The sequence below is a fragment of the Poecilia reticulata genome, chromosome 2, assembly GCF_904066995.2.
Source record: "Poecilia reticulata chromosome 2, P_reticulata-male-v2, whole genome shotgun sequence".
NCBI classification, from domain to species: domain Eukaryota; kingdom Metazoa; phylum Chordata; class Actinopteri; order Cyprinodontiformes; family Poeciliidae; genus Poecilia; species Poecilia reticulata.
In genome coordinates, this window is record NC_088831.1 from 33,532,760 (window position 1) to 33,560,563 (window position 27,804).

At 37.3% G+C, this 27,804-nt stretch overlaps 3 protein-coding genes across 3 annotated transcripts; 1 reads left to right on the forward strand and 2 right to left on the reverse strand.

The window, feature by feature from the left end:
- Positions 1-1,326: 1,326 nt before the first annotated feature.
- tmem169b (transmembrane protein 169b) lies at positions 1,327-6,671 on the reverse strand. The gene is made up of 3 exons (XM_017307883.2): positions 6,473-6,671; positions 5,536-5,921; positions 1,327-4,968 (listed from the first exon to the last, which is right to left on the reverse strand). The coding sequence occupies exons 2-3, from the start codon at positions 5,807-5,809 to the stop codon at positions 4,334-4,336; spliced, it is 909 nt and encodes a 302-aa protein (XP_017163372.1). The 5' UTR covers positions 5,810-5,921; positions 6,473-6,671; the 3' UTR covers positions 1,327-4,333.
- A 951-nt stretch (positions 6,672-7,622) lies between these two features.
- LOC103461652 (uncharacterized) lies at positions 7,623-13,995 on the forward strand. Its single transcript, XM_008403941.3, has 15 exons — positions 7,623-7,921; positions 8,104-8,160; positions 8,311-8,437; positions 8,559-8,648; positions 8,728-8,915; positions 8,998-9,040; positions 9,126-9,219; positions 9,314-9,446; positions 9,559-9,623; positions 10,666-10,725; positions 11,692-11,873; positions 11,962-12,097; positions 12,183-12,224; positions 12,307-12,334; positions 13,204-13,995. Exons 1-15 carry the CDS (start codon positions 7,870-7,872, stop codon positions 13,326-13,328), a joined length of 1,422 nt encoding a protein of 473 aa, XP_008402163.1. The 5' UTR covers positions 7,623-7,869; the 3' UTR covers positions 13,329-13,995.
- On the reverse strand, positions 13,351-27,379 carry pfkla (phosphofructokinase, liver a). Its single transcript, XM_008403942.3, has 22 exons — positions 26,960-27,379; positions 25,531-25,604; positions 25,347-25,424; positions 23,680-23,869; positions 23,372-23,537; positions 22,759-22,803; positions 22,000-22,108; positions 21,812-21,907; positions 21,501-21,593; positions 19,774-19,899; positions 19,605-19,669; positions 18,500-18,563; positions 18,255-18,401; positions 18,097-18,167; positions 17,835-17,922; positions 17,604-17,756; positions 16,292-16,456; positions 16,142-16,203; positions 15,430-15,541; positions 15,123-15,222; positions 14,932-15,037; positions 13,351-14,826 (listed from the first exon to the last, which is right to left on the reverse strand). The coding sequence occupies exons 1-22, from the start codon at positions 27,042-27,044 to the stop codon at positions 14,679-14,681; spliced, it is 2,343 nt and encodes a 780-aa protein (XP_008402164.1). The 5' UTR covers positions 27,045-27,379; the 3' UTR covers positions 13,351-14,678.
- Between the last annotated feature and the right edge of the window lie 425 nt (positions 27,380-27,804).

Genomic DNA, 27,804 nt, shown 5'->3' on the forward strand with positions numbered 1-27,804 from the left:
ATTTATTTATTTTTTTTTTTACGAGGAATCAAGATGTAGGTCAAACGCCCTCTTGTGTTTCAAGTGGCTCTCTACACTTTGACTCTCAAGGCACAATGTGCTGCATATGTACCCGCTTTGATAATCTTGATTCAGATGATGACAATACAACAAAAGTCTGATAATCAGCCATTAATTAGGCGGACTGAATCAAGGAAACACTACAACTTGCTGGGCAGTGTGCCTTGAGAACCAGGGTTGGGAAACACATGTTGGAGCTCTGCTTGTACTGCTACAAACAATCTCAACTCGCCAGGAGACTTGATCTCAGCAAGGCATTTCATCAAACCTGGTAAATAAACACATGTCAGTGAAGCAGATTAACATGCAAAAGTATCCCTTTTTTAAGGATGCTTCAAATAATCTATTTTAAAAAGTGAACTGTGATAAACACTTTTGTTATCCAGCTATTGTGATCTTTTTTCATTTTACAAAATTGAAAATTAGAGCACATACTTCCTTTATGTGTTCGGTAGCTTGTTTTTATTTACATAATTTGTGTCAGATGAGGCTAAATCTATGCTATTTGAGGAGTTCTGGAGAGAACATGTTTACAGAAAAAGATATTCATATTAAATTCAAAATGTGTATATGTTTTGGCTTAATTACTGGTCTGAGTTGTTGTTTTTTTTTAAGAAAATTACTCTTTTTTGAGTCTGTATAATAGGTTAAAATTAATTAATTACCAAATTAGTTGACGGCTATTTCAATAATCAATTAATTTGATGAATCATTTCAGCCGTATGTGGAAGGAAGTGAAATACAGCAGTTTTTCTTGTGAATAGATGAATCCATCCATGCATTAATCCTTGCGGGCTGGCGCCTTTCTGCAGCAGTCAATAGGCTAGTCAGGTTGCCAGCTGATAAAAGGGTAACATAGAAATATGCAGTACAAAGAACCATGTGCACACACATGCACGCACGCACGCACGCACACACGCACACACACACACACACACACGCACACACACACACACACACACACACGCACACACACACACACACACACACACACACACACACACACACACACACACACACACACAAGTACGCATGCACTTCCTCCTGAAGGCAATTTAAAGTGACCAATTAACCTAACATGGAAGCCAAACATCAGCAGTGAAAATGGAAGCTGTGGCCTGGATTTGAACCCAGGATCTACTTGCTGAGAGGCAGCAGAGATAACAATGTTTACATGCATTTACAGAAAATAAGATCTGGACACTATTGGCTGTTTTAGAGCAGGAATTGAGGAATAGAGTAAGAAAATATCCCACCACTGTAATGTAATGATGCAACGCTTTGTTTTAATTTTATTCTTTGTCTTCCATTAGGTGGATTTACAAAAAGTGATGTGGAAAACAGATTCAGTCCCAAACCACATCCATTTTTTTCATTGTAAACAAAAACAGCATACCCAGAAGGGGGAGGTCATACATGGTTACATATTCTCAAACACACCCCAACAGATGACTTACCAAGCATTTAAATAATCTGATTCATCTAAACCCAATATCTACTCATCTAGTCTATGTCAAAGTGCTGGAGTGTAAAACACATACAGTAGCTTAAACAACTTGTCAAAGGATAACAGAAATAAATCAGGAAATGAAGAGAGAATATATAAAATACGAATACATGGGAATCTGACGAGATTTCTCAACTAGAAAACTACGAATGAAACAAAACAATGCGATTCAGATCATTCACAGTTCATTTGTTGGTGCTTAAATTGAGCAAAAACGTGACAATAAAATGAAGTTAAAAGTAATGGCTGAACAAATCTGTTTATCTTTTTCTTGATTGGCTTTGACCAGTGATTGACAGGTCAAATACTGAATTTTATTTCTTTTCCTCTTCAGTCAAAGCATCGTAACTAAAATCTCCCTTATTTTCCAGCGGTTACCGTATCACCAAACCCCATAATGCATAAATGAGTGTAGACAAAAGCAAATAAATGTATAATTTAAATGGAAATAATCATGTAACCTTTTTTATTTTCAGTTGTATTCAAGAACAAAACCTTCTTGGATATTCACTTTGAATGCACTGTTTTAAAGTATTTTTAGGAACTCCAGACATCCTACTGAATGCAAGTGGAATAAAAAAATTATTCAGAATATAACACCATATTCCCATGGACCGTCAGTGATCACTCAATACTCATTATTACACTAGTAAGCCAAAATTTTGGCTTATTTCAAAACTACACTGGTAAACATTGTGGTGTCTCTATGCATAGGAGGGTTGACTGAGCCTTCATTTGCAACAAAACTGTTCGAACTAGATAAATAATACAACTTTAAAATAAACTATGACACTAAAACGGACATGGAAAGTATAATTTTTACTACGCCATGTATACACACTAAGGCTGACAACATACAGAAAAAAAAAACAATCTCACAAAATAGAGAACTGATGGTGGAAAACAGACTCTTTAAAACGCAAAATAATGTTTCAGTCAACAATGTGTTAATATTGTCTTTTCCCACTGCAACCGTTCATGCAGAGCCTCCTAAGCAAGAGGCTTCTTCTATAAAATCCAAGTGATTACAGCGACTTAAACAAATGAGTGCTGCTTTGGAAGTTACACAAGTCATTGCACAGCAGTCACAAATGTTTATTACAGATATTTACAGATCAAGTGAAACTTGGTTGTGATGTTGAGTTTTCCGTGTTACTGGATCTCCAGCATGGCTATCCGAGCCAAGGCCAACGTGAAGTGAAAAGTCTCTGAGATTGGTTTAGTAATCCCTGGTAGCTGTTTAATGACAAAAGTTGAGAACCATAAAAACCCCTGATAACCGGTTATGCTTATAGTTTAATAAGAGTTTGCAAGAATAATTCAGCACCTAAAGACAGTTTGGGCAGTGCATACTGAGTTATGCAGTGAAGAAATGTATTTGAAAAGCTTTTAAGCATTTTTTCTTAAACAAAATAATGATTATGAGGAAAATCGTCTGTCTTCTTTTTCAGTTTAATAAAAGAAATATAAGATTCAAATGAAGTCATATGTTTACAACCAAAAGGAGGAATTATGTCAAATTACAATTTCCAAAATCTGTAAATATATTTTCTGACAAATTAAAACTTCCACGTGCTTGTCTTGAATCTAAGATGAAAAGTTAAAATGACATCACCATTTTATTTATGCCAACATAAGTAGGGGACCCTGTAAAAAATATATATCTCCTGAACCTTTTCACATTTGACCAAATAACAACTACAAACGTCAATGTATTTCTACATGTTTTTCAAAATTTTTGCACATAAAAACCTGAAAGTATGGCATACATTTTATTCACTGCTTACCGTAGTGCCCATGAATAAAACTGTATTCAGAACTGATAAATAGTTTCAGTTTTAAGTAATCTAATCTCATTATAAATGCAACAATTATTTAAAGGTCTGAGATGTTAGATCAATCCTGGTACTCAAGGCACATGCTTTAGACACTCCTGCATGCTTTAGACGTTGATGATTGCAGTTCTGCAAAAGCTTGTAAATCAGTTATAAATCAAAATCAAGATTGTCGAAGCAGAGAAACACTTAAAAATGCCGGGCAATGTGCCTTGAGGGCCAGAGTTGGGGAAACTTAAATTAGAGAACATTAGTGAACAAATAGAAAGAAGATCCACTGCTCAGGAGGGATAATCTGTTGCCCAGGCAACTATTACAAATCTGTCTTAAATTTGAAAGAGTAACAAGAAGAAAACCAGAGTTGAAGCCGTATGTAGTCCATCTCCACTGTGCTGTGGAGATACTTTTCTTAAGCAGGAACAGGGAGCCTGGTCAGAGATGACGAAAAGCTGAATGGAGCTAAATACAGAAGAAAACTTGCTAGAAGTTGCAAAACATTTGACACTGTGGCAGAGGTTACTTTTAGAGAGGGTTGATATTCATAAACATGCAGCCAGAGCCACACTGGAATGGTTCTGATCAGAGTATGTTCATGTGAGAGTGACGTTGTCAAAGTCCAAAGGTATAATTAACAAAGAATCTGTGAAAAGACTTGAAAATAAATATTTACTGATAACGTTCGTTAGTCTAATCGCACGAAGCTTGAGTTATTGTTTTAAGAATTGACAAAAATGTAAGTCTCTAGACATGCAAAACTGGTTAACATATACAATACTTGCAGCTTTAAGTGCAACAAAAGGTGGATGTTATGTTGGTTAATCACATAAAACTCAAATAAAATCCATTAAAGTTTGTGGTGGTAACCTGATAAAATGTGAAAAAGGCCTTTGAATGCAGTTGCACAGCTCAGCAAATCAGCAATGCCCCCGCCTCAAACTGATGACGTCTGGGCAAATTCACTGGGTGCCTTGCTCTGCAGAGTCCCAGAAACCGTGTCGGAGTCGAGCAGCTCCACAATGCTGTAGGGGGAGCAGTCCTCCAGCCCCAGCTTCCCACAGGCCCAGCCACAAAAGCCTTTCTCCAGGTCTCGCACCGCCAGCCACCACTCACTGAAGGCCCAGGACACCTGCACCACGGCTGAGTATAGAGCCAGAGACAACGCCAATGGCATGATGAGCACAGGGTAGAAGATGATGAGAAAGGGACAAATGGTAATCTTGTGCCAGAACGTCCGCTCCTCGTTGTACACCAGGAAGACGTTGTACCAGGTGAGCGTGCCGTAGTAGAAGGAGGTGATGAAGGAAAGGAGGAAAACCACAGGAGCGCAGGAGATGCTCCACAGCACCACATGGGGTCCCTGGCACACTCCTAAGGTGCACTTGCGTTTGTACCCTTCCCCAGCCTCACACTCCGCATCAAGACGCTCCTTTGACTTGGCCAGATCCCTGAGTTCCCTCTCTGTCAAAGTGACATGAATGTCCACCACCTGGCCTTTCTTCTTTCCTCGAGTGATGGTGCCAGTAAGCGTCACGTAGCGGCTGTCTGGGGGAAGGTTCCAGTCCCTTTCTGTTCAGAGATAAAATTAGGTTTGACATGAATAACATGTCAAACATAGAATTACTGTCAAATATACAAGTTATTTATTAATTAGATATGTAACTATTTTAATCGCAGGGTTCAAGTAATCCAGATTTGGAATTAAAAGTAGATCAGAGCTGTGCATGCTTTAGGGCTTGGCTAATTTTTAGATGATAGGTTCCATACAATGCACAGTACAAAAGACCCCAGCATACTTTTCAACTTATCTTGAACAGCTGTGTTTATACTGAGATTAAGTAAGACACGTGAAAGAAGTGTACCAGTGTACCAAAACAAAGTGAAAGAAGGCTGAAAATGAAGGCCCATTACACATTTAAGATTTGTATATATATATAAAAAAAAAAAATAGAAAACCATGTCATTTTCCTTAAAATGATGGATTACTTAGTGTGTGCCTGTCAGACAACATTCCAATAGAATACATTGAGGGTTTTTGATCGTGACTAAATATTAAAAACACAAACTTTTACAAGGCACTGGACAGTCATTATAACTTGTGTCTTTGACTCCAACACTACTCAACAACCCTCTCACCTTCTCCTGTTGGTGTTCCCAGGAACTTTGCTCCCTCCTCTGTGCTCCTTTCCCCTCCCTCCTCGCCGCTCTGCTCCTCTCCTGGTGCTCTCTCCATTTCGGAGCGGTACACGATGATGGACTCTGGACGGGGCTCTTTCTTCTTCCTCCTCTTCCTCCTCATAGATGGCCCCACTTCTCCATCATTCCCCTGGCTCACTGACACGTCTGATCTCAAGGAGACCATCTGAGGGCTGCTCTCCCCTTCAGTGTGAGATTCCTCTACCTGTGCCATCCTTTCCTTGAAACCAATTAACTCTGAATCATAGGCTACTTTTCTGATGTGTTATGTGTGGGTTGAAATATTTGTCCCATCTACTGCATTTACAAAAACTAAATGTAGATTACTAGAAGGTAATCCAAGCACAGAAAACACACACAAACACAAACAGAGAGGAAGAGAGCCCAGTTAGAAGAAGCTTACTTGTTATTTAATCCTCAGTGTGCAGGCATTCTCAGCTGAATTTTACACAAAACAGCTAATCTTTTCTCCATGTCCTGCTGTAGACTGTTTACATCCAGGAAATGGCATCTATTTCCATATGGATGAATAGGGAAAACGGCACCGGATGTAGCAAAAACAAAACAGGAGCCTGGATTCGTACAGGTTAGAAAGGCTTTTTTGATTTGCATGACTGTCATGATTATCAGAGCACATCATTATTATCTTGCATCCTCCTTAAAGACATGTATATGTATCAAAAACACACGAAAATAAACAGAGCGTTCAATAAGAATGCATTCTTATAGGAGAGGGTAAAATCGACAATGTAACCCTCATACAGCTGATTCCCCTCCCATTTAAATCCCACCCATATGTCCGCTCTTTTGTCTGTAGACATCAGCCGGTGTAAATCTGCCACTGTCTAAAAATGCTTCCACTGAAATGCAGGCTTACCTCTAAAAGAACAGACGAGCGGCGACCAGCAAACCGGGACAGTGTGAGAATAAACCAGCGGATCTCTCCGATACATCGCAAGAACACACAAACACACCCCAGTGCTGTGTTTCTGAGCATACAGATGCGCTACGCAAAAGGGCTTCTAGAATAGGACTAATCCCGCCCCTACGCAAAAACCTCCCAAATCCGACCAATCCACACTATCCTTGATCCCTGCTCCTGCCACAGCTTCTCCTCTGCTTCTGGAGAGGAGAAAAAAACAGGAGCAAAATTTGGATACAAAAGACTATTTTCACTTTGGAAGCCCGTTAACTCCAAATGAAAGACAACATGGTTTTATACGTACGGAAGAGGATTAGGGCCACTGGAAAAAAATAAAATAAAACAATTCTGACTTTAATCTCAGAATTCTGAGAAAAAAAGTCAGAATTCTGAGATTAAAGTCAGAATTCTGAGATTAAAGTGAGAACTGTTTTTTTCCCCAGTGGTCCTAATCCTTTTCCGTATATACGTCATATAAAACTTATACAAATTTAAGATAAAAAAAAATGAAATTTATAATCACGATTTAAGATATAAGGCAAAGTCATTTTCAGTGCAACAAAAAGTAGAACTACGAAATAAATTTTTAAAAATTGCCCCAATTTTGATTCTAAATTAATCATTTTGAGTTTCTAACCGATTTCTAAGTCATAATTATGGGAGACAGAAAGATAAGAAAAAAATAATTTGTTTGACAAGTGGGTTTCAGTTGTAACAAATAATAGAAAGTACAAATGAGTTTGAAGGGCACATCCATAAAATAGGGTCATATTTTAATTCAAACCCAAATGTTTGAATTTTAGATATTTATTGACAACTTTATTATTGGTCACGAGGTTCAAAATTACAAAAAGGTAGGCTACTGTAACGTCCAAAATTTGGAAATAAGTTGTGCAAGAAGCCATAATTACAAGTAAAATATGTCATTTTAAGTTAAAATATTTCGCCAGAGTCTAATGTTGAGACTTCATGTTATCATTAAAAGGAATAACATATTTTTCTATATAAAAAATAAATGATGAATTCATCATTTAGTGATGAATTCATCACTAAATGAATTCATCATTTAGTGATGAATTCATCACTAAATACTGCGTTGAGGAAGAGTAAGCGACAGTTGCCATGGTTACTAACCTAAATCTGATAGTCGTCATGACCACACCTCCAACATTTGTTTCCTTTGGCGTAAATTATTTTTAATCTAAAATTGATTTTAACGTGAACTTGTATTTTTCTATATTATTAGTGGCTTAATTAAGTTACCACATTATCACTCTTTTAGCTTTAAACTATAATTTTTCATTATAATTGAAATTTGTAACTGTTAGCGCCGTTGGCTAGTTCAACCTAACATGAAGGAGCAGCATTTACTCGACAATATTGATAGTCTTGTTTTTCAATTTGGTAAGTTTATTATGTTTACAACTATATCTTCATTAAACTTGTTTGGGTTTTTATTGTTAGCACTTTTGTTAGCACTTTCGGACTTTTGCTAATGAAGTGTAAGCTAGTTGGAAACTAGACAGTTGTTGGGGTCGATATCTTTTACACATAAAAAGCAATCAAATAATTTCACTCCTTTTTAGCTGTTAAAACTCGAGAGGCTTCTCAAAAGAAGAATGGAATCCAAAAGCAAATCAAAGGTATGTCTAGCTACACTTGTTGATAAGTTTAACAAATCGTAGCCTGAGTTTTATTAATTGATATCCCCAATACATAACTTAAATTATTATAACTGCATTGTGCTACATGTCCTTGTCAAATTATATTATATATTATATTTCTTTAAACAGAGTGCAGAACTCTCATCACTGAGAAGAAGTCTTACGTTGAAGCAACTCAAGGATACATCAAGAATCTTGAAGAAGAAATTCGAGTGAAGCAGAGCACTGTAACGAGGAATAAAGAAAAAGCAAAAAGGTAACAGAAAATTAAGTACCACAGTGTGCACTGGTCAACATGATCAAATGTATTTTTATTCCAGTTACATTGTAGTGGGGCTTTTATTTACAGTTTTTTTCTGTCATCCATGACTCTCCAGCATGAAGGTGACCAACAGCCTGCTTCTTCAGTATGAACAGACGCTAAAAACAGAACTGGAAAGTAGAAAAAGCAGCTACGACCATGACCAGTAGGTTATTGTATAATTTGATCTGTTGCAAGTTGCATTTAAATGTCTGAAACTGAGTTGTTGATTTTGCACCAACTAGGGAAGTCTACGAAGAGAGGTTTGCTAGCTACCTACAGACACTGCAGTCATACAAAGAAACATATTTCCAAAATCCCATCGCTCAGAAACTCCTCCTGCTGCAGGCTGAGATAGGGACAATTGAGAGTCAAATTAAACACTGTGATGACTGCATGATGATGAAAAAGAAAGAACTGGAACATCTTAGTGGTAGCCCAGTCTTTTCTTTGTAATTTGTCTTTTCTGTGGTTAAGCTGAAAAATTACATATTCAACAATTTGTTTCTGAACAGATCCAGATGCGACTTCTAATTCCATGGAAAAACTACCAGATGGGTTTGTTTTACAAAATTTACAAATAATAAAAAAAAGCTAACTTTTAAAGCTTTTATTTACTAATTAAATGCAATTTTCTTTGCAGTGTTTTAGGCGAACATCACACAACAGAAGAACAGTCCGAACAGACGAAGGATTGCTCCATTGACATGTCATACATTGATCTCAACCAAGCAACTGTACTCAGATTGATCAGTTTGATATTTTCTTACTGCTAACACATTAGTAATTATGGTCTGTAAAATTATATCAATCCTGAACGTAATGTTACAGAGTGACCATGAACCTGCTGCAGAAGTAAACACTGAGCAGATGAGTGAGGAAAACGAACCGCAGGATCCAATCAGCTGCTTCACTGCCTCTGACAAATCAAATGAAGAGCTGTGGTCTCTGCAGCTGTCAGACGGTGAATATGTCGCCCTAGAAATTAAAATAAATTCAGTTTTTTGATTATTTATTCATATGTAAATGTCATCATTGAAGATCACCATCAAATTGTTTTTTTTTTGTTTTTTCAGAGTCAGGTCCACCAGAAGAAATGCACTCTGAGGCAGAGGAAGCAGAAATGTCACAGGAGGAACAGGTTTTAGTTTATTGTCTGATTTTTAGTGGACTGAGTCGCTATATTTTTTTATGCATTAGCAAACTTTCACTCAGATTAACTTTTAGGTTACATAAGTTTAATTTGGACAGCTTTCAAACAGATCTATATTTGTACTATTCTACTCATAGACGTAGGAACCAGGGACGTGTGTGTGTGTGTGGGGGGGGTGTTGCTCCCCAGTATTGGAGACAGGCGAATTTCACCACAGTCGCGAAAAATATTTGATTTTGAAATCTTTCGCTCGCGTGCTTTTATTTTGAATGTGCATCACAGCGCTCCTTCCTCCTCTTCTTTACCCCCTCCAAACAGCTCAGAGTGTTTGAGAGGTGGAAGTTACTTAACCAAATCATTTTGGTTAAGTAATTTTAATTCTGAAATAATCACACGTCGAATATTTTACTGCTAATCTTTGTCTAAAAGTTAGCTACTCTAGCCACAATGTTTTATTTCACCACAATGAAACTGAAACAGCAGCAAAATGAGCCTTTTTGTTGTTGTTTAAAGTGTAATATCAGTGTATACACACCTGATCATACTCAACTATTTATCAACATCTATAAAATATTATATTACATTATATAACATTATACATTATGTGTATATTATATTGTGTCTCATCAGTTGGATGGCAGAGCTAGAACAGTGAAGAAAGGTGAAGAGATTGAGGAAGCTCAAGTGAGGTCTTCTGTTAGTTTATTGAAATATGTATTAACCGGTTTTATTTTTTAAATAAACTAAACTATTTTATCATGAAAAGAGCAGGGTCAGGGTGTGATGGTATAAACATAATATTAATTATAACAGAACCAGAAAGGAGAACAGGTGAGGACTGATGTCAGGTTGACTTTTTTTTTTACTTTCAGTATTTTTTATAATTATTTCCACACAATTTATAAGGATAATGGTTAAGTTATGATTAGGTTATAAGATGAGTACAACACATGTTTTTTTTAGCTTTAGTTAGTTCACATTCTGATACTGTATATGTGGTGTCGTTTGTAAATCCATGAATGCTATGCAGGGACATCAAGACCTTGATGCACAGAGTCAGACTGAGGGAGAGACAGGAACAGACAACCAGGTAAGAGACAGTAACACATAACAGTAGATGTTTTAATTAAATGTTTGTGGCTGAAAATGACTGCTTGCCTTGATTAAAGACTCAAGGCATTTTGTTCAAGATGAAATGGAAAAGGATGTTTTTTGGGGCAGTTTGCCTCCTTGAGGTCAAAAAAATATTAAAAAAGTAACTTCATTACTCAATGAAAGATCGATCCATCAGTTAGGAAATGCACATCTCTCTTTTCCCTCCATTATTTACGTTTGTGTTGCTGATGTTACACACGAGATGCAACTCCCCCCAAAAAAGAGCAAAGCAACAATGTATGTTTTTACGAAATAAAATAACACATATAGCAACACACAGTGACTTGGATTCGTAATTAGTTTTGGAGTATTGGATTGTAAATAGTAACGCGTTAGATTACTTGTTCCTGAAACATGGGGTCAGATCAGCGTAACGCTTTACTAGGTAACGTGTTGATGAAAACCATTGTTTATGACATTTCTGCTAAAGCTATTTACGGATCTGTCAGGTTCCCGATATGTTTGTTTTGCTTTTTAAAAATATGATTTTAGTTCTTTGCACAGGGCTACTTTGTTAAGTGAAATTATGTTCAAGCACGTACACACCCCATGAACATGGGAAGCTCAAGAAATAATGACTTAAAAGGTCTGGTTTAAGCAGCAACTCCAGCAAATTCAAAGAATGTTTTATCAGACATGAGGAATGCAGTAGCAATGTCTGTTTCCTCAATAAATCAGATGAGTGAATTAAATTAACATACGCCAAAAAAAAAAAAAATCCTTTACTTTTTTTTTTTTTTTTTACCAGGATGCATTTCTGCATAACCTTTGTACTAACTGTGTTGTACCACAAAAAATAATAATACTGACTGATGCTTCCATTTCTCAAGCCGAATTTTGTTTCTTTCGATTGTGATGTACATTGTCTGAAAAAGAAGTTTTTTGTTTTTCCTGTTACAAGGTGCAGGTTCCCACTTTACCAGATCCAGAGGAGGTCCAGAAGGATGACATGCAGGATGAAGCACCTGATGCAGAGGACCATCAGGAAGCCAATAGTTTTCTTCAAACATCTGAAGAAGCCAATCTACAGGCTCTCTCTTCAACTGAAACATCCGTGTTCTCAACTCCAATATTTACATTCAAGTAAGATTGTATGAGTTGAACTTGACTCAAGACTTTTGAGTCAAGTTGTCAACAGAACCTGAAGAGATGTGTTCTGTTCTTGTTTTAGCTTCAGTCCCACCAGCTTTCATCGTCAAGGCACTCCCGATTCTAAATCTTCAGCTTTTGCGCTCAATCTGAACTCCAATGTTAGCACACCTGGATTTCCTGGATTTGGATTTGATGTTGGCCCGTCCCAGGAAGAAGTAGGAAGTTAGCTGAAGGGAAAAACTAAACCTGACAGGAATTGCTCTTTCTTGGCTTCGGAGTTAACTCTAGTTGTCATTGCAGGACTCCTCTTTTGCTTTTTCTGGCTCTTTTTTCAACGACAAGGTGAGGTTTACATTACAAGGTATTCTTTAGGCATTCGTATATCTGGAGAAAAGATACTGAGGGCTGTTTGTCTTCTTTACAGAAAGCCACAGATGCTAAATCTTCAAGCTGTAAGTATCTATTCAGAAGCTGTTTTGTTATATTACCTCTATCGGTGCATCCCAATAACTTAAAATGTCATTAAAAAGTTTATTTCAGTAATTAAATTAAAAGTGAAACTCATGTTTAGATTCATTGCAACTAGTGAGTCCTGTTCATGATGTTTATTTTCAATACTTTTAATAACTATGGCTTACAGATAATAAAAACAAAATTCATTTTCTCAGAATCTCAGATTAACAAAAAATAAATAATACTTAGGTTGGGACTCCTTTTGCATGAATTACTGCATCAGTGCAGTGTAGCATTGCGGTGATCAGCCCGTGGTCCTACTGATGTATCCAGTAGAGCCACATCTCATCTTCCTCTTGTCATTACTGCGCAGTTTCTCTATGGGGGTTAGGTCAAGTGAGTTTGCTGGACAGTCAAGAACAATAAAACCATGATTACTGAACCAGGTGTTGGTACTTTTGACAATGTGGGCAGGTGTTATATCATACTGGAAAATTAAATCAGCATCTTCATAAATCTCTTAACAGTCAAGTATGGTAAAATCCCCCCGGTAGACGGCAGCACTGCGGACTTGATTAAACAAAGTTGACTGTAACTAGCAGATGACAAAACATCACTGACCATGGGAACTTCACATTAGACCTCAAGCACATCAGATTCTGTGCCTCTGCACTCCTTCAGTCTTTTGCAGGATTTTTATTTCCAGAGAGATTACATTTTTTATTTTTTGTTAGCTGTGAGAACCATGCCCATCAAAATGAGAAATTAATTTTTGAAATATATCATTCTGTGTCCATATATATATTTAACATTTGAAACCACATTACTGAAACAAATTAACTCTTCGATTTGGGATATGATTTTCTAGCTACTGAGTTCCTGTTTGACCAACCAGAACAAAGTGAAGACTTCCAGTTTGACTTCACAAGCAAGAGTCCTCAGTCAAGCAAGAAAAACTCCAAAGATGAGTTTCCATTTTCATTCAACTTCTGAGAAAAGAAAAACCACACTATAGTACTTTGTGAATTGAGTTCCTGTTTATTTCCTTATGTTGTTGAGCTAGCAGTGATTTAAGTTCCTGAATTCAACTGTTTGATATAAAGGCATATTTGGGTTAATCACATAGCAATGTATACATAATAGTGTCATACTTGGATATATATGTGCATCATTAATATATACTTAAAACACATCAGAAGTTTATATTTCTTTATAGATTCATCTCTGTAAAGTACAGTAGTTGTAAAGTTTACATGTTTTAAATTGTAATAAAGTATTTGATAGGTTCAGAAAATTCTGTTAATTTGAATTAATACTAGATATGTTGCTTCAGTCACACAACCACACAATATACATAAACATGAATATATAAAAACAGAAAATGACAATCTTAAGGGTCCCTTGAGTTACAGTCACATTAGCCTCACAAAATATTCAGATAAAAATCACAAAACGTTTTTAAGTTTCTTAATTTTTAGAAATGACATGTTCAAACATGATCAGAATTATTTCTTTCACTGAAGGCTCCTCCTTATACGTCTTATGGCTCAGAATGTACGCATTTCCTAGATGTGGATTTAAAAGTAAGAGATTTATACTGCAGCATCTACATTCATTTGTTGCAATACATGCTATTCAATAAAAGTTCTGTAAAACTTTGGTTTGGTGGCACATCTGGTTGTCTGTTCTATAGCAGCAATTTGAGTAGAAAAAATCCTTACAAAGAAAGTACAAAATTTCTCTGTATTAAATGCGTCAGTTGATAAATGAATACTGTAAATTATGTCACTTGATCTTAAATAGTTAATATTACACTGATTAGAGGTACTAAAAAAGTTTTTAAGAAACAGTCCCATTTTCATTCAAGAGTAAAGTGTCTGAACTTCAGAGGGTACGGCCTGAACTTTACAGAAACAGGAACCTGATTCTCAGGGCATCTGCAGTTACAGACATACAGTAAATAATAGAAAACATCTTATATTTCAGTCACGCTAACGCAAAGACATCATATCTACAGTAAATATGCTCCACTGCAACATTATTTACATGAATGCCAAAAGGTATGACGACAGCTTAGCACAAAAATATAAGCGTATGACAAGAAACTAAGAGTTCTTGTTTCTTAGGTAAAGTTAAGGCAGGAGGAATTCAACTGGAGAAAAACATATCTACACTCTTAGTGGATGTTGGTCCATATGCAAATAGGAATTATTTCCCACTAGTTCACTCTGGCTAGGTTTATGAGGGAGAGCACCAAAACACCTCACTCGTGAGTGAAAATGGGACAAAGGATGGATAGATAAGGGTCCAAAAACTGCATACAGAAGTTTTGCCTCAGGGAGCCTAGTATCCAGCATCAATGCTGATGGAGCGCCGAGTCACATGTTCCATCTCTCCAGGGACATATTCAACAAAATTGGTTTGATACCTGGCCAGCATCTTCAGCATCGGTCTCAGGTTGAACCACCACTGAACCTTTGGCATCCGGTGCCTGAAAAGCAAACAAACAATATCCATAAATGATTTGGTTTAAAGTTTTTAACAAAAAAAACAAAAACAAAAAGCAGCTGTTTTATATGTTTTTCAAAATACTTACTCAAAGTCAGTGCTGGCCTTCAGGACAGTTACAGGAACGAATGAGACGACCTTCCTGTTCAGGCCAAGCACACACGCCGTTTCTGGGGAGTTGGCGAACACGCGGCCTGGAGGGGAAACGATGGCATCATAAGCAAACGTCTGCAGCATGGTTTAGTGCTTTTATTTTCTGGGAGTGTAGCGTAACCCCACCTTGTCGGAAGCTTTCAGTCAACCTCTCGGAGAGCCACTGGATTGCCTTCACACCCAACTTGGTGCCAAAGTTCCTATCAAAGGGGGAAGGTGCTCCTCCCTGCAGCACAAACGCACATCCTAAGTGATCCACTGAATCTCAAACATGAACACTCTATCTATCTATCTATATATATATATATATATATATATATATATATATATAGGTTTTTTTAATGGTCTTACTTATTTACATTGGCTCTTGTAGTTTTGTTGTGTGCAGTATAAAGATACTGCACACGGTGTTGTCTTATTTTAAAAACTATACCTGCTGGAGGTGTCCCAACACGTTAACTCTACAGTCAAAGACTCCCTTTCCTTCCTCTGAATACAGATTATAAATAAAGTCTGTAGTGTAGTTCTTGTGACAGTATTCGTTCCTGTTTAAAAAAGAAGACAGTCAACAGTAGTTCAACGTTATTACACAATTTTGTCATTCTGTTGTTGGTCTAAATATTCAGAAGGTTACATTTAATCAGCAGAAACTTGGTTTTAAAGGGCCATCAGTATTTCCAGATATGACAGTGTTGGTCATAACTTTTATTTAGTTGTAAACTTCAAAAACAAGAATGTCAATAGTTGGTGAAAACGAGTATCAATAATTGTTGAAGTTAACTGTACTGCAAATGTTTTAAGTATGGTAACCTCAGTGTAAAAATGCAGAACTCAACATACCGTGGCTGAAAAGTTGACAAACTTATATTTATCTTACTTCATATATTAGGTTATTTTTATGTTACAAAGTTCTGTCTAAACTACACTTTGGCCACCTGAAACACTTGATAAGGTCGTGAAGCACTTCTCAGCCTTTATTCTAAACTAGTCAAACAGAAATGTGTTGAAAAATCTGAAAGACTGGAAGCCATTCTTATCGCTACAAAATGAGCCTGTACTGCGAGTACTTTGAATTTCACGTTTTTAGTGATGTTAAACGTAATGTCTTCACTCAAGATTTTAAATTGCTCTGTTAAGTAGCGAACCTTAGTACCAGACCCCGCTGGATGTCCTTCTTCATCTTTTCAGCCAAATGTTCAACATTGGTCTATCAACAGAGGGCACATTGAGGGAAGATGCATTAAACAAACAAAAAAAGTGAGACAGAAACTGTTTTGTTTTGCTTTAAGTCTCACCTTAAGGTCATGGATGTTAAAAGGCTCTTCGAATATGTAAGCAGCATCAGCACCGACAGCGATAGCAGTGGAGGTGGCCAGATAACCACAGTATCCTCCCATTGTCTCGACTACAAACACTCGTCTCTTTGTCCCGGAGGCAGACTGCTTAATCTTGTCACATCCCTAAAGGCAAGATAAAATGAGACACAATTACTCTCAGAACATACGAAGCTCCCCAAAGAAAAGATGATAATTAAAAAGTAAAATGCATTTCCTTCTGAGCTATAAAAAGGTTTGACTGGCCCCATCTGTAAATAGAACCAAAACACCATTTCTAACTACAGTGCCACCTGGGTTTATTTGATCCCGTGGTGAAAATGTACAAAAAGCTTTAAATAAGTTTGATCTTGCGATGCTGCGCCCTAAACTCTCACTGAAAAATGAGAACAATATTAAATCTGAGTTTATTTATTCAGTGGGAGCAAAAACCCCACATTAAGAAATAATTGGTTTAACTAACCACTGGTTGCACAATTTTTATTATCTTGAACAAGAGAAGGATCTTTGACCCTTCCTCCTTGCACAATCTCTCTAGATCATCCCGTGAGCCTGAGTATAAGCCACACATACTAACTTTGAAAAGAAATGCTCAATATTTGACAAGATCTCAGATGGAGTTAGTCTTACTAGCAGTTAGCTAACATATTAACAACTGTGGCGACAGGGCACAAAATACTTTCTTTCTGGCAAGGGCCACTTATGAAAAATATAATTCTGACTTTTTTTAAAAAAGTGAATTTTTCTTCCGTACAACTCACATCTCTGTTGAGTTAGTTGCTAAATGCTGAGATTAAAGTCAAAATTAAAAAAAAAAAAACTGACTTTTTTCAAGATTCTGAGAAAAAAGGAAAAAATTATTTCCCCCCCCTTTACCCTAATCCTCTTCCATACCATTGTATGTCTGTAGTGTTTAACTCTTGCTATGGAGCCCTGCTGATCCCTAGGTGCCACTGTTTACTGCAGTTCTCTAACAAAGCTTTGGAGGCTTTTCTTGGCAAGATAAATGTTTTCTCGTGTAGCCTGCTGGCTGGTCATGGATTACAAACTGAAACTTCCTAGATGCCCTTAAGAGTTTTAAATGTTTTAGTTTTGTTACATTTAAAGGGATTGAGCTTTTCCCACTAAATAAATATAGTGAAGGTTGTATTTTTCTCAGTTTTTCAATGAGATAGTCTTACTGCAATAAAAGATACATTTATTTTAAACCTTTTTTTACACTTTTTTTTTTTAAACGAGGCTGCCAATAAATATGCGCTCTGCTCAGACGTACCTCCATGGCGGCGTTAACAGCTGTGTCTGCTCCCAGACTGAAGTCCGTTCCTGGGACGTTGTTGCTGATGGTTGCTGGGATGACACACATGGGGATGCAGAGCTCATCGAAGTGACCCCTGGCTTCATACAGCTGCTGCACACCTTCGTATCCCTTTGAAATTAATCGTAACTCTGAAGTCTTTAATTAATAATATGCAGTGATTTAAAGAAAATGAAAAACTCAAAATACCTCAAATCCTCCAATTACAAGCAGAGCTGTGATGCTGAACTTGCCAATGTTCTCAACAATTTTCTCCATGAATTTAGCAGGAAGGGTTCTGCAAAAGGCACAACATTAAAAAAAAGGTTTTAAAATTACTTTGAGGCATTTAATTTCACATGTCACAAATGTGTTGTAATTTTAAAATTAAGTTTATTTTACTACCTGAATTTGCTTATGAATACACATAACACAGGCATATTTTTTGAAAAAGCACAGCTTTCTTTTTTACCGCTTTGTCCCCAGGAGTGATCCTCCTTGTCCCGTCCATCCGGCCACGTTGTGCCAATCCATTTCAAATATCTGCTCGCAGGCAGAAAGAACAGTTTCATTTAAATAATTTTTTCAAAATTATAGCTAAGATTTTGCGTCATAGAAAGCCATCCTCACCAATCCGTTGGCGAGTCCTTCAAAGCCGTCATGGACGCCGTAGACCTTGTGTCCGAGAGCAAGTGCAACTCTCACGGCTGACCTGACTGTTGCGTTCATGCCTCCAGCTGGAGCGCCGACGTTCAGAATAGCCACAGAGTGATTGCTCTGAAGGGGAACCAAAGTCAAGTTCATCTCACATGTTACATTCTGTGAGTGTTTCACGCTTAAAAACATGAGGTAAAGCTAATGTCTGACAATCTAACCTCGGTAAGAGCAGGCTTTGGGAAGGCCAGAAGCTTGTAAATATTCAAGTTGTTCTCAAAACTCCTACAGAAACAAGACACATTATAGTTAGGTATGCACTATGGAGGCACATTTCCATGAACTTGTAAATTCTTAATACGTTAACTTCAGTTATTATATTTTAACAATGACTCGTATTTTGTCATTGTTAAACACAATGACAAACACGTTAAATGTGTAAATTTACACATTACATTTACACATTTAATGTGCAAGTTCATTACACATTATTAAAGGTTTATTCCTATTAAAAACGATGATTATGGCTTACGGCTAACAAAAAGCCACAATTCAGTTTTTTTGAAAATTAGAATGTTACAAAATACTTACTTAAAAGAAACAAAAAACTAAATGCAACACCAAAATGACAGTCTACTGAAAAGTACATCCATATACTGTACAGTGTAACATTGACTGGGGCTCCAATCCAGTAACCCTGGTCACCCTGTGAAACTGTCAGAAACCTCCAGTTGTTTCCACAGCAACCTTCACCTCATCTGTATTGTTGCTCTGCTGTCTCCCCCCTATGCACTAACAATACTCCAAACAATTCTCCATGTGATTTAATTAAGACCAGTTTGTTGATCAATTACGTTCAGTGGTATTGTGGTCATTTGAAGTGGATGTGGTTCCCCAGGAAGAGTAATTAACGTCTTTAATTGGATTTGCTTCACAATCCTCTTAATCATGCAGTTATCTCTGCTGCATTTGTATCTTTTTCTACCAGAATTTACCTTTTCCTGCCACTCAATTTTCCATTAATATACTTGCGTACAGAGCTCTGAGCAGCAAGCTTTATTAAAAAATGAACGGTTGTTAATTGGCCTCCTTGTTTAGACAGCCACTAACTGCTAAGTCAGCAGTCTTATCAGTTTGTATATATGAATTATTATTTTTTGGCCTCGGGTAACAACTAGCAACGTTTTTTTGTCAAGTTTTTGTTACGATACTCATCAAAATTAACAGAAGTAAGCACTTGAAACACATCGCTGTGTAAACGAATGTCAATAATGTTCCTTAAAGAATCGTTATACAGCACAATCCGGGATAAATATGAGCGCTTACCCTCCACGCAGTTTAACAGCTTCATCAAACCTCCTTTCATTCATGGCTTTCTGCACCAACTTGGTCTGCAAAAGATCGTTCATTTTCTTGCTAAGCTGCAACCAGCCGCCGCTACATCACATGTTTGCCATCCATTAAATCAGTTCCCCCAGAGCGGAGCCAGACTCACCATGTCCACACACTCCATGAGAGGCAGACGGACCGCATGGTTTCCACAGAGACCGATGACACAGGCTGGAGTGTTAGGAGACGCCTCGATTAGGGCAATTACTGCCTCCACTCCCAGCTTGGTGCTCTGCAAACACACATTCATATTAAGATGAAAAAGGTGAATGTGGGTCTGGTGAAATCACGCAGGCTGCTCTTGGAAATCTTCAATTAGAGAAGCTAATAATAAGCTAATAATTAAAAGAAGCAAAGTGACAGACTTTAAAGCTGCAACATGATTTTTGCTGGTCTTCATGTACTGTTTACCAATTTCAATTCAGTTTATTTATTGTATATTTAGCCAAACAGGTCCAACTCGTGTTAAATTTTACTGTACACGACCCAGTTTAATCTAGGAAAAAGTCAAATTTATATCAAATAACAAAAACAAATTACAAAATGTCTTTGAATTCATATGAATTCATATGTAAACAAAGGCCTGACGAGGATAACCAGCTTTACGTATTGCCCAGGGCATTGGCCCTTGTGGTTCTGTAAACAGACAAATGTTGTATACACAATGCAGTCAGGCAATGAGTTCAGACGACTATAAATAGAGGAGAACAAACAAATGCTCTGATCTACCAGCATTTAATAGAAAGTCTCCAGGGACTGGAGACCTAATGCTCCAAAACCAAAGTAATCTTCGCTCAATCTATTATCATTTTTAAAAATCTATGACTACATAGCTCCAGCAGACAGTTATTCTTACTAGTTATTACAAAGACACGAAAATGTTAGTAATAGCAATAAAAAGTAAAAATAAAAGTTTTTCAAATCGTAAAATAATCTTGTCGTCTAAAAAATTTATGCTGCATAAAGTCAGAGCTCATAATTAGAAATAATGGTCAAAAACTAAAATTTACCAACCAAATAGGTTTCTTAAGTACAACAATTACATTAGGCTGCACCTCTGTGCTGCTAAATGGTACAATAAACCATTTCAAATCAAGTACTCAGAATAATACTTGAACAAGTAAAATATATCTAAAACTTATACTTATACTGAATAGTACCATTAGCCAGGAAAAATCTGATACATTATTTCTGGAACATTAGTTTCAGAAATAATTTATCAGATTTTTCAAAAATTAATTAATAGATGAAAATCCATGTGGACTGAAATGCAGATCTGCTCTAAATAATGCAATTAGGTCTACACAACATTAACTTTCATTAATATTTCAATTTCCCATCTGTAATTTTATTAATAAACAACTTTGATCTAAATTATTTTGAGTTTTAGAAAAAATGTTGAGGAATTATGCTCTGATGCTTGAAAGGGTATTAATCTTGTAATCCTTAAATTTTAGACTAAAAACTGCTACATCTATGAAAGGAACTAGGATGCATTTTCCAGTTTAATTAGAGCAGCAATATTTAATTGTTACAACAATATTTAGAGAAATACGTTTTGTATCGTCCTCACACAAAATCAGTAGGTTTTCTAAAAGATATTGCCAGTGAAAGCCTGATGAGAGTGAGAGTAGCTCTACGCCTTTTAAAAATAAAAAACTTGTGTAAAACTCTAAAGGGAAAAATACAATTTGGTTGTCCATACTGATAATTTCAATTTATCCTACTACAACTGTCTAAAAATTTTGACCTTATACTAAGAATCAACAGTTAAATGCCATCATCTCGATGAGACATACATTCAACAATCCTCTTTTGTCACATGCAGCTCACCAGTATCCTGTCGAACGCAGACGGAGTTCCTCCTCGCTGAACGTGGCCGAGCACCGTCACTCTGGTGTCGTAGCCCAGCCTCTTCACCACCAGCTTCAAACAGATGTACAAGTACTCATTTGTTAATGTTGCACTCCAGCATAAAAAAACAGCTAAAAACTAAATCATAGTTGAAGCTCCTGGAACAATAACACTGTCCTTATGAGCTATAAGGGAAGGAATTATAAAATATACTTAATCTTAAGTAACGTGTCTTCAACACATATTGACAGTCATTATGAGTGTCATCTAGTCTGTAAATAAGAGCTCACATCTTTTATGTAAGTTGAGGAGATGGGCTTTCCATTCGAGTCAATGGCTCCCTCTGCAACGATTATAATGTTGAGTCTTGACCCCTTGTTTCGGCTCTGAAAGTAAACAGAGGTTTGTTGGTTAAACCTTCAGACGTGGTATACCGGAGCATGAAGCTGGACTGTTTTTGCGTGCGTGCATCCTCTACCTTTTCCAGACGATCACACATGCGGTCCTCCCAGCCCTCCAGCGGAGGATCCTCTGGAATGAAGAGCCAGTCTGCTCCTGATGCTAAAGCCGACACGAGGGCCAGGTACCTTCAGGCAAAACACACTAATTAGCACAAGAAGAGGGTAGAGTACCCAAAAAGTGTACCCATGTAATCATAGTACTGCTGCTACATATTTTTATTCAAGTAAAAGTAAAAAGTAGCTGTCCAAAAAATGATTCCAGTAACAGTAAAAACAGTATTTGGTAAAAAAAAAAAAAAGAGTAACTGATCAAGACATGAATGATATATTTAAAAATTACAAACTCTGATGAACCAAACTATAAAGGTATGCAGACACTTTGGTATTTTAAAAGGCCAAACTGAAATAATTCATAGAAATACAATAATTTAAAAAATAACAAAAACAGGCAAAAGAAATAAATTTCTAATTATTTTTTGTTTCAGTACAAAGCGTATAAAACCTTTAACAAAAATTGCAGGTGTGTTTGTTTCTGATTAATTTTTTGGTTAAAACGAGGGTGTTCTTCATTCAACGAAGTTAGTCACAGTGGGTAGAGTATCCAGAGATGTTATTCAAGTAACAGTAGCAGTCCCTCATAATAAAAATGACTCAAGTAATCCTAAAGATGAAGTTGTTCTAAAACGTTACTTAAATATAGCTAGTTAATACCCAAATCTAATTAGCACTGTATAAAAGGATGAATAAAAGATTTTTTAAATCTATGTGTCACTCACCCACAGTGGCGGCCCATGACTTCAAGGACAAAAGTGCGCTGGTGGCTGCAGGGAAGAAAAGACAAGAAGCATGATGCATTGAAGCATTTGTAAAAACTGTGAGCAAGTCTGTGCAGGATACGACAGATCTGCTGAGTTCATGCAGCTGGGGGGCAAAAAGTACAGTAACAGACTAAAGCTCAGTCACATTATAGGAAGGTGACTTATGATCACTGTCATGCAACAACAAAATTAAGCACACTCATGATTATTTTATAGTTCTGTGTAGAGCTGAATGTAGGCAACAGCCAAACCTCAGAGATATTAATCACTTTAGTAAACATTAAAACAAAAAATTTAGAGGCTCAGATATTGGAATCTGAATTGAGAAAAGCTTTGGGAAGTAATACTTGTGCAATTAAATGATTAAAATGACCTATAATGTAACGCTAAAAAGCTTGAAAATTAAATGCTTTGACTGAGTTTCTGCTTTATAAAAAAAAACAAAAAAAAAACGGGTAAAAATATTTATTCTTCAATTGTGTAACTCAAAAAAATCTGGAGCTGTAATTGCATGTTGATTGTGACATAAAATCACAATAAAATACAAATGCAACTGCTCCGAGTGTCTAACCTGTTTGCAGTGGTCATGATGGCGTCGACTATTTCCATGATGCGATGCAGCGCAGAGTCAGCTCCGATGGTCATGTCAGTGCCGCAGAAATCGTTGTCTATCGATCCCACAAGTCCGACAATGTTCAGATTGTTGTGCTGCTTCGCCAGCGTGTCCGTGATCCTTCCTGAAGACCCACAGATGTAATTTCCTCTTTAAAACTTACTATACAGCTCTGGTGATGGCACGGAAACAAGACTGATCAAATATCCTGGGTTAAAAAAAACAAAAAAAAGAAAAACGTAAACGGTTCCCAGAGAGCGGCTGACCTTTCTGTACGAGCTCATCCAGCAGGCCGCTCCACTCACTGCGGAAGATATTGGCTCCGGTGAGGCTGCCGTCTCCGCCGCACACGCACAGGTTGGTGATGCCTTTCTTCACCAGGTTGAAGGCGGCGGCGATGCGGCCCTCGCGCGCCTGGAAGGCCTTGCAGCGGGCGCTGCCGATCACCGTGCCACCCTGCAGCAGAGGCGCTAGTGAAAACCAAGCCGAAACATATGATCTGTAGCTGAAACGACAAGCTAGATCACACGTTTTTTTTCCTCACCTATTTTTCCAGCAGAGGATCCCCTTTGTGCGACTATGACTCATAAAGGAAGGAGCAAAATAAATGTAGCATTCTGACCAAATTATTTTTGAACAAAGATAGAAAGGAACTTGTTGTCTTCCATTCAAATTGTATGAAATTATGTCTGAAAAGTGAAATTTGAAAAGATGTCCAGGGATGTCTACAGGTGGTTGGACTTGATTTTACTTATTTTAGGCTGAATTTGAAAGTGACCTATGGATTAAATAAAGTCTCAATTTTACCATTTTCTAAGATAGACATAGAGAGATTGACCTAAAAGCAAAGAAAATATGTATAGAAATGTTCAGTGTTTGGAATACAAATCAGCCTCGAGGCACACAGATGTTTTAAACAGTCGCAGTTTCAAAATTGTTAATTTTTCCATCATATGCCTCTTATGGTTTAAAGTTCTTTTAAGGACATGTCAGAGTTTTCTCCAGAGGGATGAAATTTAGCATATTGAAGCATTTTCGCTCCCAGTCGGCTGAATGAAGATTATTCTAGTTCAGATCATGTCTCAAAAAATAATTGTGTAAAATTCTGCAAAAGTTTACATTCATTTATTGTATTTATTGTTAAAACTTATTAAAATGCTCACAGAAAATATTTGTCTTGTACCATAAAATGCATGTTTTATATTCGTTTCTAAACTAAAACTGCAGGAAAAGACAAACGCAACTGCCAGCTGTAAAGCCTGTTGCTTTCTAGACTAACTGCACATGAAACAGAAGGTCTGGTGAAGACATAAAATATTTTAAGCCGTTTTAAAAAAAAATCTGAGCAAAGAGGATTTAAGAATAAAAACAATCTCGCTTTTCTTTAGTCATGCTTCACAGAGATGATTAAAGAAAGAGCCCTTAGTAAATGTATTTCTTTAGTTTCACTGGTTCATGGTCGCCTTTGTTTACCAAAGCTCCAGGTAACGTTCTGGTCATTTCACTCTTTCCCCATTTCCCACTTTTTACCAGGTCCAAAAACAAACCAATGGCTTAGGGGCATGTTTCTTTGACAAGTGATATTTGAAAATATTGGTTTTTTCAGACATTATATTTTATTATCTTAGAATATTGAGTAATATCCATCAGTGAGAATTACCTTTGGTTGAATAAAAGGTCATAATTAGTGAGAGTAAACTGGTTTTAATGAGTGATCTAGAGTACAGTATATAGCAATAGAGAATAATGTAAAGTCTACAAAAATATTATTTGCATTCTAGAAAATATATATATGTAAATTGTGCAAATTGGTATAAAATGGAAAAGTGAAAGGATGAAATGGCATCAAAAGGGCACATAGTGGTATGACATGACCATTTCCACTTTGTGAAATGGTCATTTTCCCAGAAGACAGTGATAACTTTCAACCCACCAGCTGGATAATGTTGGTCACACTGTGCCAGTGTGCCAGCTTTATGTTCTCTCCTCCATCCACCAAGCCTTGGTATCCCTGAAATGTCACAAGAACATTGCAATCAGTCCCAGCCAAGCCATAAAACAGGATGTGACGTTGGTCGGTCTTCATGTTCACTCGCGGTCGTAAAACTCCTGTTTACCTCATGGATGAGATAGACCTTGGCCCCGACATAAATGCCCATTCTGATCACGGCTCGGACAGCGGCGTTCATACCTGGGTCAAAAACAGCATTGTCCTTACATTAAACTCAACTTCAGTTGATTTGCACCCAGGCTATATGAGGAAATTAAAGTGTCTACTGCTGCATTTCACTTGTTATCAGTTATTGGGCAAAGGTGCCATTTGCTCTGCGAGGACTGCAGCAACGATCCTCGACAAAATTTGCTTGAACAGATCATGACACATAAGGCTTGCTGAGCCTTTTCCAAGTGGGGGAAGGGGAGGAGAGCTCAGATTTAAGCCTTTCACCATTATTACGTAATTGTGTGTGCAAAATCAGTTGGTTGTGATTATTGTAAAAACCGCTGGACTTGGTTTTATGCAATTGTATTTAGACTAAATGTATGAAATAAGAAGTCTTTGAGTTGTAATCATATCACCAGCTTTACATCTATTTTTGATGTGGACCAAAAGGGCCAAGAAGAAATTGTTTTTAAATTACCAGATGAATGAATTGGTGAATTAATTTCAGGAGCAGGGATATTTTGAACAGGAATAATTGCATCCCTGCATTATGGGGCTTGTAGTTTTGTCACAGTGTGATAAAATCTGCATTACAGAGCTAGAACTACATGCCAAAGACCTGATAAACACCAGCACAGTTCTAAAATAATTATCTAAAAAATAAAATACATTTGTGATCAAATGTACAGTTTTAAGACTTGCATACACATAATTTATGACTTAGTCTTAGACTTATACTTAGATTTCAAGTATAAGATTTATGATTAAATTATGAAAAAAGCCAGACCGAATCACTAATTTATGCACTTGAACCTGCAATATTTCCATCTTGCAAGCCGCAGCTACTTTAAATGTATGCATATGCAAAAAGGGGGTGTTATTTAAATATTAATAAGTCTTGCTTTACAGCAGAATCAGTTGTACTACTGCAGCTGTAAATGTTTGATACACACATTCTGCTGGAAAACCCTGATTTCACAACTAATAAATATTGTATTATTATGATAGTATTAAGCAGGTGCAGTAAGTGATACTAGTGTTAACAGGGATTGTTAAATGGGTTGCGAGTCCACACAGGGCCTCATGGGGGCCTCGACTTTGGCCTCTTCACATCCGAATCCCATTAACCTTTTAATATGATGTTATAATTGGCATAAACTACACCTATACCGTGAGCCTTTTTGGGACATTTGAACTACATTATGAGTGAGAACATAAATAAATCCACATTGATCTCCGAGTGCGAAAATTAGCTCATCCATGTGTAAACAAACCCGCTCAGTTGGGGTCAGAGCTGCACAGAAACACGGTTTAAGCTCCACGCGTCCAGCCACAGGTTTGAAATAATTAAACCTCAAAGCAGATGAGGAGTTTTCTAAGGTCACCTTGTGCATCTCCACCGCTGGTCAGCACCGCTATGGCCCGACCTGCTCCCGTCATCTTCAGCTTCTCCAAGTCCATGGAAGACATGTTGACCTGCTCACCTTACAACAAAGACACCCGCCTATAAAAATGAAAAGAATCCCGCTAGTTTTGGGTGGATAAAAGAAATGATGCAGTCGCTCCTCGGTGTTGTCCCAGCTGTTCGCTTCCTTGTTGGCAGCGGGTTCAAACCAAACCCTTGTATTTCAGTGGCGTAGAAGCCCCTCTCAGCAGTTCCACCTCTGATTAGACTGACTCCGCCCTCATTCACCAAAGGGAGCGCATCGGTGGAGCGTTTATTTTGCAACCCGGCGCCGCCCGGAGCTGCGAATTCCTACTATTCTCTGCGCTTCGATTCTCTTGCGTTTGAGTGCGTCTTCGTGCGCTTCCTTGAATGATCGATGTAAATAGGTGGAGCTTGAAAAGACCGCATAGTGCAAACGTGACTGAGATCACGCTCACAGCAGCAGGAACATGCAAGAAGGAACAGTTTCGCTCTTTGTGGTTCTTCGTAACATTTGTGTTTGCGAATCACGCTTCAAAAAGAAGAGAGTAGTTCCACCTCTAGTAAGAATGCGGGAATGTAAGGCAAGACTGCTTGCATAAACAAGGCAACATAAAATGTCCAATCAGTGCATTGACTTAAGATATGATCCATTTCTGTAGAGTTGATTAGGACTCAACATTTTGAAGAAGATGTAGCAGTGGCTAAAGCTTGTGTCCAATTTAAACTGGACGATGCTCAGTTTAAATTGAGCATCGTCTTCTTCTAGATGATGACGAGACTTTTGTTTCTTTCATGTAAACT

Excerpts from the sequence above, each read along its gene's own strand:
- tmem169b (XM_017307883.2), bottom strand. The coding sequence starts at position 5,809 with ATGGCACAGGTAGAGGAATCTCACACTGAAGGGGAGAGCAGCCCTCAG. Across the intron at positions 4,969-5,535 it reads GGGAACACCAACAGGAGAAG|AAAGGGACTGGAACCTTCCC; the intron begins GTGAGAGGGTTG and ends ATCTCTGAACAG.
- LOC103461652 (XM_008403941.3), top strand. The coding sequence starts at position 7,870 with ATGAAGGAGCAGCATTTACTCGACAATATTGATAGTCTTGTTTTTCAA. Across the intron at positions 8,161-8,310 it reads AATCCAAAAGCAAATCAAAG|AGTGCAGAACTCTCATCACT; the intron begins GTATGTCTAGCT and ends TTCTTTAAACAG. Across the intron at positions 12,098-12,182 it reads TTGGCCCGTCCCAGGAAGAA|GACTCCTCTTTTGCTTTTTC; the intron begins GTAGGAAGTTAG and ends TTGTCATTGCAG.
- pfkla (XM_008403942.3), bottom strand. The coding sequence starts at position 27,044 with ATGTCTTCCATGGACTTGGAGAAGCTGAAGATGACGGGAGCAGGTCGG. Across the intron at positions 25,425-25,530 it reads AGGTCTATCTCATCCATGAG|GGATACCAAGGCTTGGTGGA; the intron begins GTAAACAGGAGT and ends GTGACATTTCAG. Across the intron at positions 22,804-23,371 it reads ATCATGACCACTGCAAACAG|CCACCAGCGCACTTTTGTCC; the intron begins GTTAGACACTCG and ends TCTTCCCTGCAG.